The following is a 12,840-nucleotide window of genomic DNA, read 5'->3' as shown; positions in this document are numbered from 1 at the left end:
ATCAAAAAGAGAGCCACAAGTTTCTCACCTTGACTGACAGATTATACATTCATTATTGCTGGTGGTGGTGTTGTTGTTGTTGTTGTTGTTGTTGTTGTTACATTATTCACTGGTGTCCATTGCCATGCCATTTCTACATATCAAAAAGAGAGCCACAAGTTTCTCACCTTGATTGACAGATTATACATTCATTATTGCTGGTGTTGTTGTTGTTGTTGTTGTTACATTATTCACTGGTGTCCATTGCCATGCCATTTCTACATATCAAAAAGAGAGCCACAAGTTTCTCACCTTGATTGACAGATTATACACTCATTATTGCTGGTGTTGTTGTTGTTGTTGTTGTTGTTGTTACATTATTCACTGGTGTCCATTGCCATGCCATTTCTACATATCAAAAAGAGAGCCACAAGTTTCTCACCTTGACTGACAGATTATACATTCATTATTGCTGGTGTTGTTGTTGTTGTTGTTGTTGTTGTTGTTACATTATTCACTGGTGTCCATTGCCATGCCATTTCTACATATCAAAAAGAGAGCCACAAGTTTCTCACCTTGACTGACAGATTATACATTCATTATTGCTGGTGTTGTTGTTGTTGTTGTTATTACATTATTCACTGGTGTCCAATGCCATGCCATTTCTACATATCAAAAAGAGAGCCACAAGTTTCTCACCTTGATTGACAGATTATATATTCATTATTGCTGTTGTTGTTGTTGTTGTTGTTGTTGTTGTTGTTGTTGTTGTTGTTACATTATTCACTGGTGTCCAATGCCATGCCATTTCTACATATCAAAAAGAGAGCCACAAGTTTCTCACCTTGACTGACAGATTATACATTCATTATGCTGGTGTTGTTGTTGTTGTTGTTGTTGTTGTTGTTGTTGTTGTTATTACATTATTCACTGGTGTCCATTGCCATGCCACTTCTACATATCAAAAAGAGAGCCACAAATTTCTCACCTTGACTGACAGATTATACATTCAATATTGCTGGAGATGATACATTCATTTTATTTCTGCAGCACTGGGAGGACTGGGACATCTGGATGCTTTGCTTGCTCCCCTGGGTTGCTGTTTCTTGAGATAGCTCAGGTCACTGGTTCCTTGAAGATTAGAATCAATGCCTATTGAAGACATTGCTCTTTTAATATGATTTTTCTAGTCTGAATATTTTCTGGAATTTTTAAAATAAGGTTTTTATTGTTTTAACACTTGTTTCCCACCCTGGGCTGCTTTGAGAGGAAGGGAAATGAACATTCTGTCTGTATCAGAATTTTAGCTTGCTGGATGGAACGATCTCCCCTCCCCTCCTTCTGACCAATGTTCTGGGAGTTATCCTGACACACACACCCCAACCAATTTTGGGGGGCAAAGCGGGGTAGCTGCTGGTGAGGCTCCTTAGGGGAATCCTGTCTATAGGCTTCAGTGGATGTTCTGTTAGAAGCCCCTTGATGAAGAAAGTGGGCCTGATATTCAGCAACAGCTGACCTAGCTTCCCAGTCTGACTTTTTTACTATTCCCATACAATTAACTCTGTTAAAATAGAAGCTATCAGCTAATTATTGGTGCTATATTTCCCCCTTGCAGGTATCTGAATAAGAACAAATATCTGAGAGTTATTGATGAAGATGCTTTTTTGGGTGTGCAGAGCGGTCCAAGCCTACTGTGAGTAAGAGCAAGGAGAGATACCTTGAAATTACAGTATTGTTATTTAATGGTACTCTAAGCATCCTCTGATGGTTGTTTCACATAATGTGTCTTTTGTGTCAAGGGCACTTCACAGCCAAAGGAACAAACACAGCAGATAGATAACTCTTGATTGTCAAAGATAACACTCAACAATCGCTTCTACAGCTCTGGATACTCTTGCGCAACAATCTATTCCCAGGTCCGCACTCAATGGAGCAGCTGCTGCACCAGGGGACCGCTTCTGCTCCACCAGTTTATGTACTTGCTCCAACGAGCTTCGTGCATGCAAGCAGAGGCTACACCGGCATAAGAGTTTCTTCTGCTCATCCCTTTTCAATCCCCTCCTGGTTCTGGGAGACAGTAGTGCAGGAGAAGGTGGGGAAGTATCTGGCCCTTCACTTGCCTGACTTGCCTCTTTTCCTCTTATTCCAACACATCCTGTGCTCCACCCTCTATCTTTGACACTTTCCCTGCCTATGATTCTTGCCTCCTGGCCGGTACAGTTCCCCACAAATCACTGGTCTCGTCTCCCGTGTCAGACTTCATCCCTCCTTCCCCTGGAGCACACTCGTCAGCTTCCCAACAGTCCCTGACATTTCGCCAGTGATGATAGTGCCAAACTCATAAGCCAGCCTGCCTGTTCTAATCTGAGGCTGTACTTTGTGCCCTACTGATACTGAAAGTTGGTTTAGCTGGAATATGGTACAGAATATAGCCTTTTTGGTTTTGACCCTGCTTTGTATAACTGCTTGCCTCAAGAAGCCTGGTGATGATGATGATGATGATGATGATGATGCATATACCGCCCTATACCCATAGATCTCGGCTGTTCACAACATAAAAGCACAATATAAAAAACACATAATAAAAACAAGAACAGAGGCTACCCAATCATCCACCTTTCCACAACACATCCCTCTGTTGGCTTTTTGACGCTCTGTTAAGACTTTTCTTTTCACCAAGCTTTTGGTCTGAGAGCATTGTATTCAGGTAAGCCCTACCTGTAGTGTTTTATACCCCACCCCCCAAAAAGAGGGGCTTGACCCCTTACATGTATTCCCAGTGTTCACATGCAAATAATCAGCGGGTCTCCATCATCCCTAACCATTGGCCAACCTGAGTAAGGTTGATGGGAGTTGGAGTCCAAAAAGCACATCCCTGTTATAGAAGATGTGAAACCAGTGTTTGCCTTGATAAGGGCAGACTTGCACACTTTGAGAGCTGCCTTCCAAACAGTTGTCCCAGAGGTTGTGCGTTAATGCAAGTTCATGGGAACACAGGAAGTTGCCTTTTACCAAGTCAGACTGGTACCCCCCAAGGTGAGTATTGTCCGGCTGGCAGTGGCTGTCCAGGATTTCAAACAGGGGACATTCCCAGCCCTACCAGGGGAATTTAACCCGGGGTCTCCTGCATGCAAAACAGTTGCTCTGCTTGTGACCTGTGGGCCTTACGCCACCCCTTTTTCTGTAGCTGAGACAAGTGCCATTGATTACGTTGCTGTGTTTTTCGGTCACCATGCTCCATCCTCAGAAATAAGCAAGAAACGCAGCAGAAGGGACCTAGTCCACAGTTCTCTTCCAGCCTCAGAGGAATGATTACGCACTTGCTGCTCTTCGCATAATGAGATCTTGGCTAGGATTCAGAGGCCCAATCGGCATAATCTACCAACTGTGTCAGCCAGCACAGCTGCCTAAGTTCCAAACAAAAGAGCTCAAGTTCTGGACAAGTTGAGCAAAAACAAAATGAGGTTCATGATTTGATCACCTTTTGTAGCATGCACTGTTCCAAATTCAACCAAAATATTAACTCTTTGGGCACAAGGGAAACATTTCATCCAATGTTAAAAATAAACGGAGAGAGTTTGGAGTTAGCGATTTGCCAACTCCTGAGCCTTCCCTTCCCTGAGGAGGCTTCGCTTTCATCCTGAGGTTGGCTGTGAGAAATATGGAAAAACAAGGTATAATGAGTATCACAGACCTATTCTGACCCATGGACCCTTTCTGCTAATCAGATCATGACATATTTAATAGGATTAAAGGCATTTATTTTAAACAGTCTTACTCTATCTTTGCTGTATATCTTGCTGTGTTAAAATCACTTTACTGTATATTTTGCTGTATTCAAACCTCCTGGTTTAAGATCAGACCTAAATCTGTCTCAGGTCATCTCATGTTCCACAAAGCTGGGAAAACACAATCTAAGGCCTTAGCGGACAGGCTCTGTGATAAGCAATGATGTTGTGCAGTGTCACAAATTGTGTTTGTTTACCACTTGTTCTCCATGCTTCCATACTTTGGCTTGGCCTTTCGGACCCAAATCCAAATGGGGAGGAGAGAGGGTAGAATTTTGATCTCATTGCCCGCCACACTGCCATTTGCGCTCTCCCTTGCTATGGTGGCAAAGGAACAGAAATTATTTTGCTGCCAAAATAATTTTTCCCCAGGAAACTGGACGGTGAGAGGACCCTGAGTCAACCACCAGGCATCTTGTTGGGTTCACCAAGCAGAAAGTTAGCTGTAGACACTTTCCACTCAGCCGATTCCAATGGCCTCTCCTCTGTGTTCCCAGGCCTTGTGCCTATGTGCTTCCCTCTGCTGCTAAGGATATGTCTGGGCCAGTTTTAGGGATTTGGGGAAGAAGGCGCAGAGTGAGTTATTTTGACCCCCTGCTATTTTCACAAAGAATCTCGACTTTCAGTGGGAATACAACTTCCCCCATTTTAGTCCTAAGCATGACGCGGGTGGTGCTGTGGGTTAAACCACAGAGCCTAGGACTTGCCGATGAGAAGGTCGGCGGTTCGAATCCCCGCGACGGGGTGAGCTCCCGTTGCTTGGTCCCTGCTCCTGCCAACCTAGCAGTTCAAAAGAACATCATAGCTTCCAGCAGGAAGGTAAACGGCGTTTCCGTGTGCTGCTCTGGTTCGCCAGAAGTGGCTTAGTCCTGCTGGCCACATGACCCGGAAGCTGTATGCTGGCTCCCTTTGCCAGTAAACCGAGATGAGCGCCACAACCCCAGAGTTGGTCACGACTGGACCTAATGGTCAGGGGTCCCTTTACCTTTACCTTATGTTTGCACAAGGACACCTCATCTGGCTTAACATAAGAAGTGATCAGTGGTGGCTGTTAGAATTGGTAAGGTGGAAGGCAGGGAGACCAACAGACTGAGGTTGGCAGGGCCATGCCCCATTTGCCCAAATGAACCAGCCTCCACTGGGAGAGATAAGATAAAGTCTGCATTGCTCTTCAGTGTCATTCATAAACTGACCTACTGAACTTGTCTGAGGGACCAGCACTCAATACAAGATGTATGCAGCACCTTCCAGATCCAATCCCTGATCTGGAAAACAACTTTAGGTAACAGGGTGGGAAAGTATAAGGCATCTTAACATGTTGGGATGTTATCTTCTTCATTGGCATTGATTAAATACGTGCTGCTTAGTGGTTAATTTACAGTTATGTGTTCATTATCTACGTTTTTATGGCTTTTTTTTTTTAAGGTCAGCGCAGTGCTGGTGCTGGCGATTATTTTGCAGGTGGCTGGTGTTCCTAAAGCGGCTTTCAAAGCCGCACACCATGCCGACTCTTTTCTAAAGCTGCAACATGTAATTGTTTTCAGGTGTTGTTGGCCGAAATAGGGAATGCCGCAATGAATTCGTTTCTAGCATCCAATACATTGAGATCATAGGCATTTATGAAAATATATTCATACCAAAATGGTTTCTTGACAATCTGCTTTGTGTTATTAAGTTGCTTCAGCACCAGCTAGATTGGCTTTTGCAAGGAAAACACAGAGTACCAAACTTCAAAATATGAAAGCTGGCAAAACTTTAAATGTGCAGTCCATTTGAAATCCTCCCCCCCCCCCCACCGCTTGGCATTAAGAACGAAAGCAAACAACCGTTCATGGCCATGGCTATTATACTTTATTATGTTTTCTTCATAGAAGTGTTAGGGGGCTGCAGCATTGACAAAGCGTTTCTACCAGAGGGTTGGGGAACCTCTGACATTGGAGGATCTGAGATAAGCTTAAGTCCTTCTTTGGGGCATCTTATGGGCATTGACTGGTCATTGCAAGTCTAGGGTGCTGGACTAGGTGGGCTTTAGGCCTGATCTAGCAGGCTCTTTTGCGTGGACAGGCATAGTCCCCAGATCCTGAGCGGTCCCCCCCGTCATGTGGAATAACGACTCAAGACAACGTGCTATGGGATTAAATTGGCCACAACTTTATTAAATTTCAAATGTGGGTAGACCTTGGTTCAGGCATTGGGCGTTCTTCCTCCCTAGTCCCCAGCCGGGCACCTAGGGAGCATCAGGGTTATCCAGTGGGGGGGGGATGGGCCAGCTCTGGAGAACATATGTTCAAGCAGAGATAGCCGCCCCCGTTACACCGCCGCCACAGGGAAGAGCGATGACGACCTTTCGGCGTACGGTCAAAGCCTCCCTTCAGAAACCCCTTTAACGGGAAACCCTGGTATCGCCACCGCAAAGAGGAAGTTGGACTAAAGGATTCCGCCCAAGGCCCGATACCGCCAAAGTTGTGACATTTTGCTACAGGAAAGGCGAAACCTGCCAATGCAGGGAAATTCCTTTCCGGCCCTTTAACAGCAACCTTAACGTAGCAGCGGCCGCATACCTGTGAAGAAAAGTCAACCTGCAAAACCTGTGAAGGAAAGTTAACCTGCAAAATAAGACATTAACTGAGGGTGGGTAGGGTGGGAGAAGCTCTGGAGCCAAGTGAGGATTCCCAGGTAAGATCCTCCCTCTATTGTGTGGGCAGGTAATCCCTATCTACCTGGCCTGGTCTCCTTGGCAACGCTTCCCCCAGGTGGGATTGGACAACTGACTGAGGTAGGCGGAGACCTCCAGGTATCCCAACTGAGGGAAGGCAAAGCCAAGCCTATGCTGATGGGGCCGCTCCAGATCCAGGGGCTGCACGCGTCCACGCAAAGGGTGCCCCCGTTTTAAGCGGGGAGCGATCATTTTGTACTTACCGTGTTTTTCCATGTATAAGAGGACCCCTAGTCTTTTGAAGCCAAAATTAAGGAATCAATATTTTAAACATCAAACAGAACAACTTTGAGCTTTTTGGGGGGTGGGGGGGAGGTCGCACGAGCTTTTTTGGTGGAAGTTGGCCAAAGTTGTTGAGCTTTCTTAGGGTTAGGGTTGCCATATTTCAAGAGCCCAAGCCCACGCCTAGGCTGCCAGAGCCCAGACTCGGACCCGAGCCTGAGCCTGAACCCCTGTGCATTCACCATCTGTGTTTAAGTCGACCCTCCATTTTTGACTTTAAAAAATTAGCAAAAAAAAACCATTGTCTTATACACAGAAAAATATAGTCTATCCCATAGGTAGGCAAACTAAGGCCCGGGGGCAGGATCTGACCCAATCGCCTTCTCAATCCGGCCTGTGGATGGTCCGGGAATCAGTGTGTTTTTACATGAGTAGAATGTGCACTTTTATTTAAAATGCATCTCTGGGTTATTTGTGGGGCATAGGAATTCGTTCATATTTTTTTTCAAAATATAGCCCGGCCCCCCACAAGGTCTGAGGGACAGTGGACTGGCCCCCTGCCAAAAAAGTATGCTGACCCCTGGTCTATCCACAGTCCTGCCTGGCACCAGGAAACAGCATAGAAAGGTGGGAGGAATGCAATTTCTGTCCTCATTTTTTCCCCTTTCTGGATTTTTAAATTTATGTATGTATGTATATTTCCCCTCAACTAATGAGTCCCTGCAGCTGCTCAGAGTGGCTGGGGCCACCCAGTCAGATGGGCAGGGTACAATTGTTGTTGTAGCAGAAGCCCTGGAATGATCACCTTAGCATGAATTCCTCCTGCAGTATTTACCCTATACATGAATTTTTAGAAAACCTTCAGGCTGCATCTTCAAAGAGGCATTCCCTCTTTCTCAAACACAATGTAAGCACTGTGTCGTGGTAAGGTCTGTTAATTTATTGTTATTTGATAAAAGTTCCTGAAATACACTACAATACAAAATACAAAAATACAATACAATACAAAAGTAATACAAAGTTAAAACGAGCATGCCCTGCCGAAAGTCTGAGCTCACAATCTAAAACACACACACACACACACACACACACACACACACACACACAAATGGAATAAGTGAAGAAACTGCATTGGGTGCTTCCCAATGGGGACCTTATATCACAAATGCTCCGATCCAAATTTTCTGTGCATGCTTTTGGCAATATTGACACACATTTCCGTTTTTCCATCCACACTGGATGGAGTTTGATAGGATGCAAAATAAAAAAATAAACAGGCAAACTAGGACGTGCAAAAGAGCGCAGAAATGTGCATCAAAATGTCAGCAACAGTATATTACTGATATTTTATTTGGAGTGTTACATTTATGCTGTGTTGTAGTGGAATGTAGTTTTTATATATTTCACTGCTTGTGTCTTCCAAGATTGCCCTAAGAAAATGTTTACCTTTAAATATAGTATAACTCCCCCATGGATGGAGTTCTACCCCACTGGAGAAAGGTCAGAACCATTGCTCCCAACTCTCTGGGGCAGCTTTTATAGGGTGCAGGAACGGAAATGGGGATTCAACCAAAGTCACCTCCCTCGTGGTCTTTTATGGGATTGACTTCCTTCCATAAACAGGAGGGCATATTTGAATCCAAGTCAGACGTTGTATGTAGCAAAATTGAGCGTAGTGTGTTAGGGAATAGTGAAAGGACAAAAACAAAATAATAAAAATTACATCACCAAGTTATGTAGGGCTTCAGTTGCTTAAATAAGTAGATTCAATAACACAGTAGAAAAGTTCAGAGATTATTTAATAAGGCACATTGTTTTTATACTGGCTGAAGTTCAGAATTTGTGAAAATTGTTACGGCCAAGGTTGTGCAGAAAAATAAAAATAATGTAAACCAGATGAAAACTCTGCGGCAAAAAAGGGGGAATTGAATTCTAATCTGTTTTATTAAACCTAAGTCTTTATAAATTTGATTTTGAGTTTGATGTTTGTTTCTCCTTAATTATATAGTCACATGTCATTGTTCTTTTTAAACTTACAATCAGTTGTATTTACTTTTACTTTCTTCACATCCAGAAATCCTGCTTGGGGTTTCTTGGTTTCCCACATGAAGATTATATTTTTGGGCTGTGATCCTTTACACACTTGTGAATAAGTCCCATTGAACTCACTGGGGCTTACTTCTGAGTAAACATGTATAGGATTTCACTGTCAATGTACTCTAAATCTATACAGATAAGAGAGAGAAAAGAGAGAGAGAGAGAGAATATATTTTTGTTTACCAGTAAGAGCTCTAATTAAATCACCCATCAGTAATCGTGGTTCACATAATTCAAATGCTGTTACCTTCTAGAGCATTATGACTGCCAGAACTTACTATCAAACAGATATTAACCAAATGAAACTTTGAGGGGGCACAACCAAGTGCCCCAACACAGGTGGGCAAGGAGTGAGTGCATATGCAGTGGCAGATCTCCTATGAAATTAATGAAGTTTAAGTTTCATGGCCCCCATTCCAGGAGGAGCCCCAGAAGCAACTTTAGTTCACACATTGCTTGAAAATTTTGAGTCTCATAGACCCACTTTGAGTGGCATACCTCAAATTGATTAATTATTTGTTGTATACATTTCAACAATCCCAAAATTTGACAGTCAGTAGCACAGATGTATGAGACATATATAAGAGACATCACCTTGCCAACAAAGGTCCGTATAGTTAAAGCTATGGTTTTCCCAGTAGTGATGTATGGAAGTGAGAGCTGGACCATAAAGAAGGCTGATCGCCGAAGAATTGATGCTTTTGAATTATGGTGCTGGAGGAGACTCTTGAGAGTCCCATGGACTGCAAGAAGATCAAACCTCTCCATTCATCAGGAAATCAGCCCTGAGTGCTCACTGGAAGGACAGATCCTGAAGCTGAGGCTCCAATACTTTGGCCACCTCATGAGAAGAGAAGACTCCCTGGAAAAGACCCTGATGCTGGGAAAGATGGAGGGCACAAGGAGAAGGGGACAGCAGAGGATGAGATGGTTGGATAGTGTTCTCGAAGCTACCAGCATGAGTTTGACCAAACTGCGGGAGGCAGTGGAAGATAGAAGTGCCTGGCGTGTTCTGGTCTATGGGGTCACAAAGAATCGGACACAACTAAACAACTAAACAACAACACCACCAAGCACAGTTGTTATAAAGATATGCTGATCTGTCATGGAACAACCCCACTGAAGAAGATAACAATGGCTACCCAGCTCCCATTGTGGGCTGCGAAGGGACCCCCATGACCGTTCAAACTTCAAGGCCACCAAAATGTAGGTCCGGGGCTGACCCAATGTTTCCAAAAGAAATGCCTGCATCCGGGGGGGGGTGTATATAATGAAAGCTAAAACGCTAGAAGTTGCACCCCCTCACATTCCACCACCATGAAATCATGGAACTGAAAATGAATTTCTGAAGTCCCATATTGAATTCTGCTTGACACCTGGCGTCCCTAGAGCCAGCCTTGCAGCCTTTGTAAAAGATACTTGAGAAAGCATCCTTTTTAATATTACATCACCTGGTTTGCTCATCTGATTAATCCTAGCAGGGCTATTCTTTTACTGGCTCTTGTATGTAAGCACCTTAAGAAAAGTGACTTTGGGTCCTTCTGAACCCTGAAGAATCTTGCAGTGGTATTAGTTGAATTCTGTTACAGAGCTTCCGAGAGGCACTCCACACTGGATTTAGCAGGATATTAATGTCATATTTTGAGGGACGCGGGTGGCGCTGTGGGTTAAACCTCAGCGCCTAGGACTTGCCGATCGCATGGTCGGCGGTTCGAATCCCCGCGCCGGGGTGCGCTCCCGTCGTTCAGTCCCAGCGCCTGTCAACCTAGCAGTTCGAAAGCACCCCTGGGTGCAAGTAGATAAATAGGGACCGCTTACCAGCAGGAAGGTAAACGGCATTCCGTGTGCTGCGCTGGCCCGCCAGATGCAGCTTGTCACGCTGGCCACGTGACCCGGAAGTGTCTGCGGACAGCGCTGGCTCCCGGCCTCTAGAGTGAGATGAGCGCACAACCCTAGAGTCTGGCAAGACTGGCCCTTATGGGCAGGGGTACCTTTACCTTTTACCTAATGTCATATTATCTAGTAGCTTTTAGTATGTTGCCATAATAACATGGAGCATTTACTCCATAGCTGGCTCACACACCAGTATAAGTAATGCCTGTAGAGAGGAACTGTGCCATTCAGGTGAGTTACACAGTTGCTTTCCACACTGGCAAGTCCCCAAAAGTGATGGAGATGGCATGAGAAAGAACCTCATCATCTACCTGACAGAGGCCACATTCAGTTAAAGCACTGCAATACCACTTCAGACAGTCCATGGCTCCCCACAAGAATTCTTGGAGCTGTAGTTTCACTCCCAGAGTGCAAGGCTTCTAAGGCACATCTTAAGGCCAAGGCAGGCTGATATGGGAGCAGGTGGTTCTTTATCCAATATCATTTAGGGCTTTTAAGGTCCAAACTTTCACTTGCAACTGAAGCAGGAGACAAATGGGTAAGTAGTGAAGGTGGAACGAGATCAGAGTTACACATTCCCCTGTCAGAGGCTGTCTTCTTTCCTTTCTTCTTTGGCGATCAATCGTAGCTGAGTAAGATTATCTTCCATGAGTCCGTAAGTGACTATGGAGGCCAATTCTGGATCCACACATTCTTCCACAGTGGGGACATAGGTTTCCAGGAGGGATTTGATCATGGTGAGGGTTTGCCAAATGTGTCTTCCTTTTAGCTCGCTCGGCCTGAAGTGAGATGAGCACCGCACCCCATTGTAGCCTTTGACTGGACTTAACCGTTCAGGGGTCCTTTACCTTTGCCAGAGGAAGTATGTCTCCGCATACCAGGTGCTGGAAATCTCATTTGAGGAGAGTGCCGTTGTGCTCAGGTCCTACATTCGAGCTTCCCATAGGTTTCTGGTTGGCAACATGGTGCTGGACCAAATGAGCCATTGGCCTGAACTAGTAGGTTCTTCTTAACTTTCGTACGGATGCCATAGACATTATCAGTCCTTCAGGTGTGACCTCCTCTGTGCAGGGAATAAATATTACCTGTGCTTTGTGCTGTGGCTAGCATATTTCTGATCCTAAATCACTAATTAACCTGGGTATCCAGAGGGCTACAGAAGCCCTGGTTTAGCAAGCACTAGTCATAGATGAAGGAAAAGCTTGAGAGCCATATGTTTTCATTATTCTTCACCCAAATGCAATCAGGGGCGGACTTTGGAAATCTTTCGTAATATGGCACCCCTGTGCAAGGCCAAAATTTGGTGCCCCCAAATGGATCTTCTCAATTTTGTGCCCCTTTGACTCACCGCGCTGTGCAGGAGAACCGCCTGCACTGCCCTAAATCCAGCACTGGCGCAATATCATTGTGAAGAATATGAAAGGACTGGAGGTAAATTGGGTCGTGCCCTATGATATTACCCATTCTGTGAATGCTCAGAGATCCAAGACAAGAATGTAGTTTCTCTATAGTGGAGCTTTTAGAAACATCTCACAGCAACATCACAAATAAGTGGTGCTAGACTGCTAACTTACTCAGAGATGTGACCTTTTTGTCTAAGTAACCTGTGGAGAAGTTGAGTCCAATTTCTTCTATGGACACTTGTGTGAAGTGCTGGCAAATTGAAATGACAAGCACCATTCTTGAACTGCATTTGTGGTCATTGCATTATTGGGAGTTGCGTACATCTCTTGTGGTGGCTAATGGCTTGGCCTCTGTATTCCCCCACCCTTAGATGCTCTCCATCTTTGTAAGTGATTTTACACCAAGTTGGTTATGGTACTTTAATGCACAATTTTTCAAGACATGTTTTTTCAAGACATACTTTAGTTCATTGGCAAGAAAACCTTTCAGCATTAAATCAAGAAGCACTTTGAAGGAAAATTTATTTTGGTATAATGTTCCTCAGACCACCCCAAAGGTTAGATCCCCACCCCCATAACCAGGTCACAAAAGGGACATGGAACCTTCTTTTTTCAGTGAGCACTCAACACGGTATACATTTGGACTACCTTTTAAGTCTATTGGTGAGCTATTGATTTTTAACTGTATATCTTTCCCCATGCAAATTGTGTGTGTCTTTATGGGTATTTCAAAAACAAATGA

General features: G+C 44.4%; 1 protein-coding gene across 1 annotated transcript in view; it reads left to right on the top strand.

The window, feature by feature from the left end:
• The window catches only part of TSHR (thyroid stimulating hormone receptor), a 77,439-nt gene that overhangs the window by 51,236 nt on the left and 13,363 nt on the right, over nt 1-12,840 (top strand). The window contains exon 9 of the mRNA XM_083739120.1: nt 1,595-1,672. Coding sequence (XP_083595246.1) covers nt 1,595-1,672 — 78 coding nt within the window. The remainder of the gene's footprint in view (nt 1-1,594; nt 1,673-12,840) is intronic.

Source organism: Podarcis gaigeae (genome assembly GCF_964106915.1).
Source record: "Podarcis gaigeae genome assembly, chromosome: 1".
NCBI lineage: Eukaryota > Metazoa > Chordata > Lepidosauria > Squamata > Lacertidae > Podarcis > Podarcis gaigeae.
This window is presented reverse-complemented; position numbering and strand designations above follow the sequence as displayed.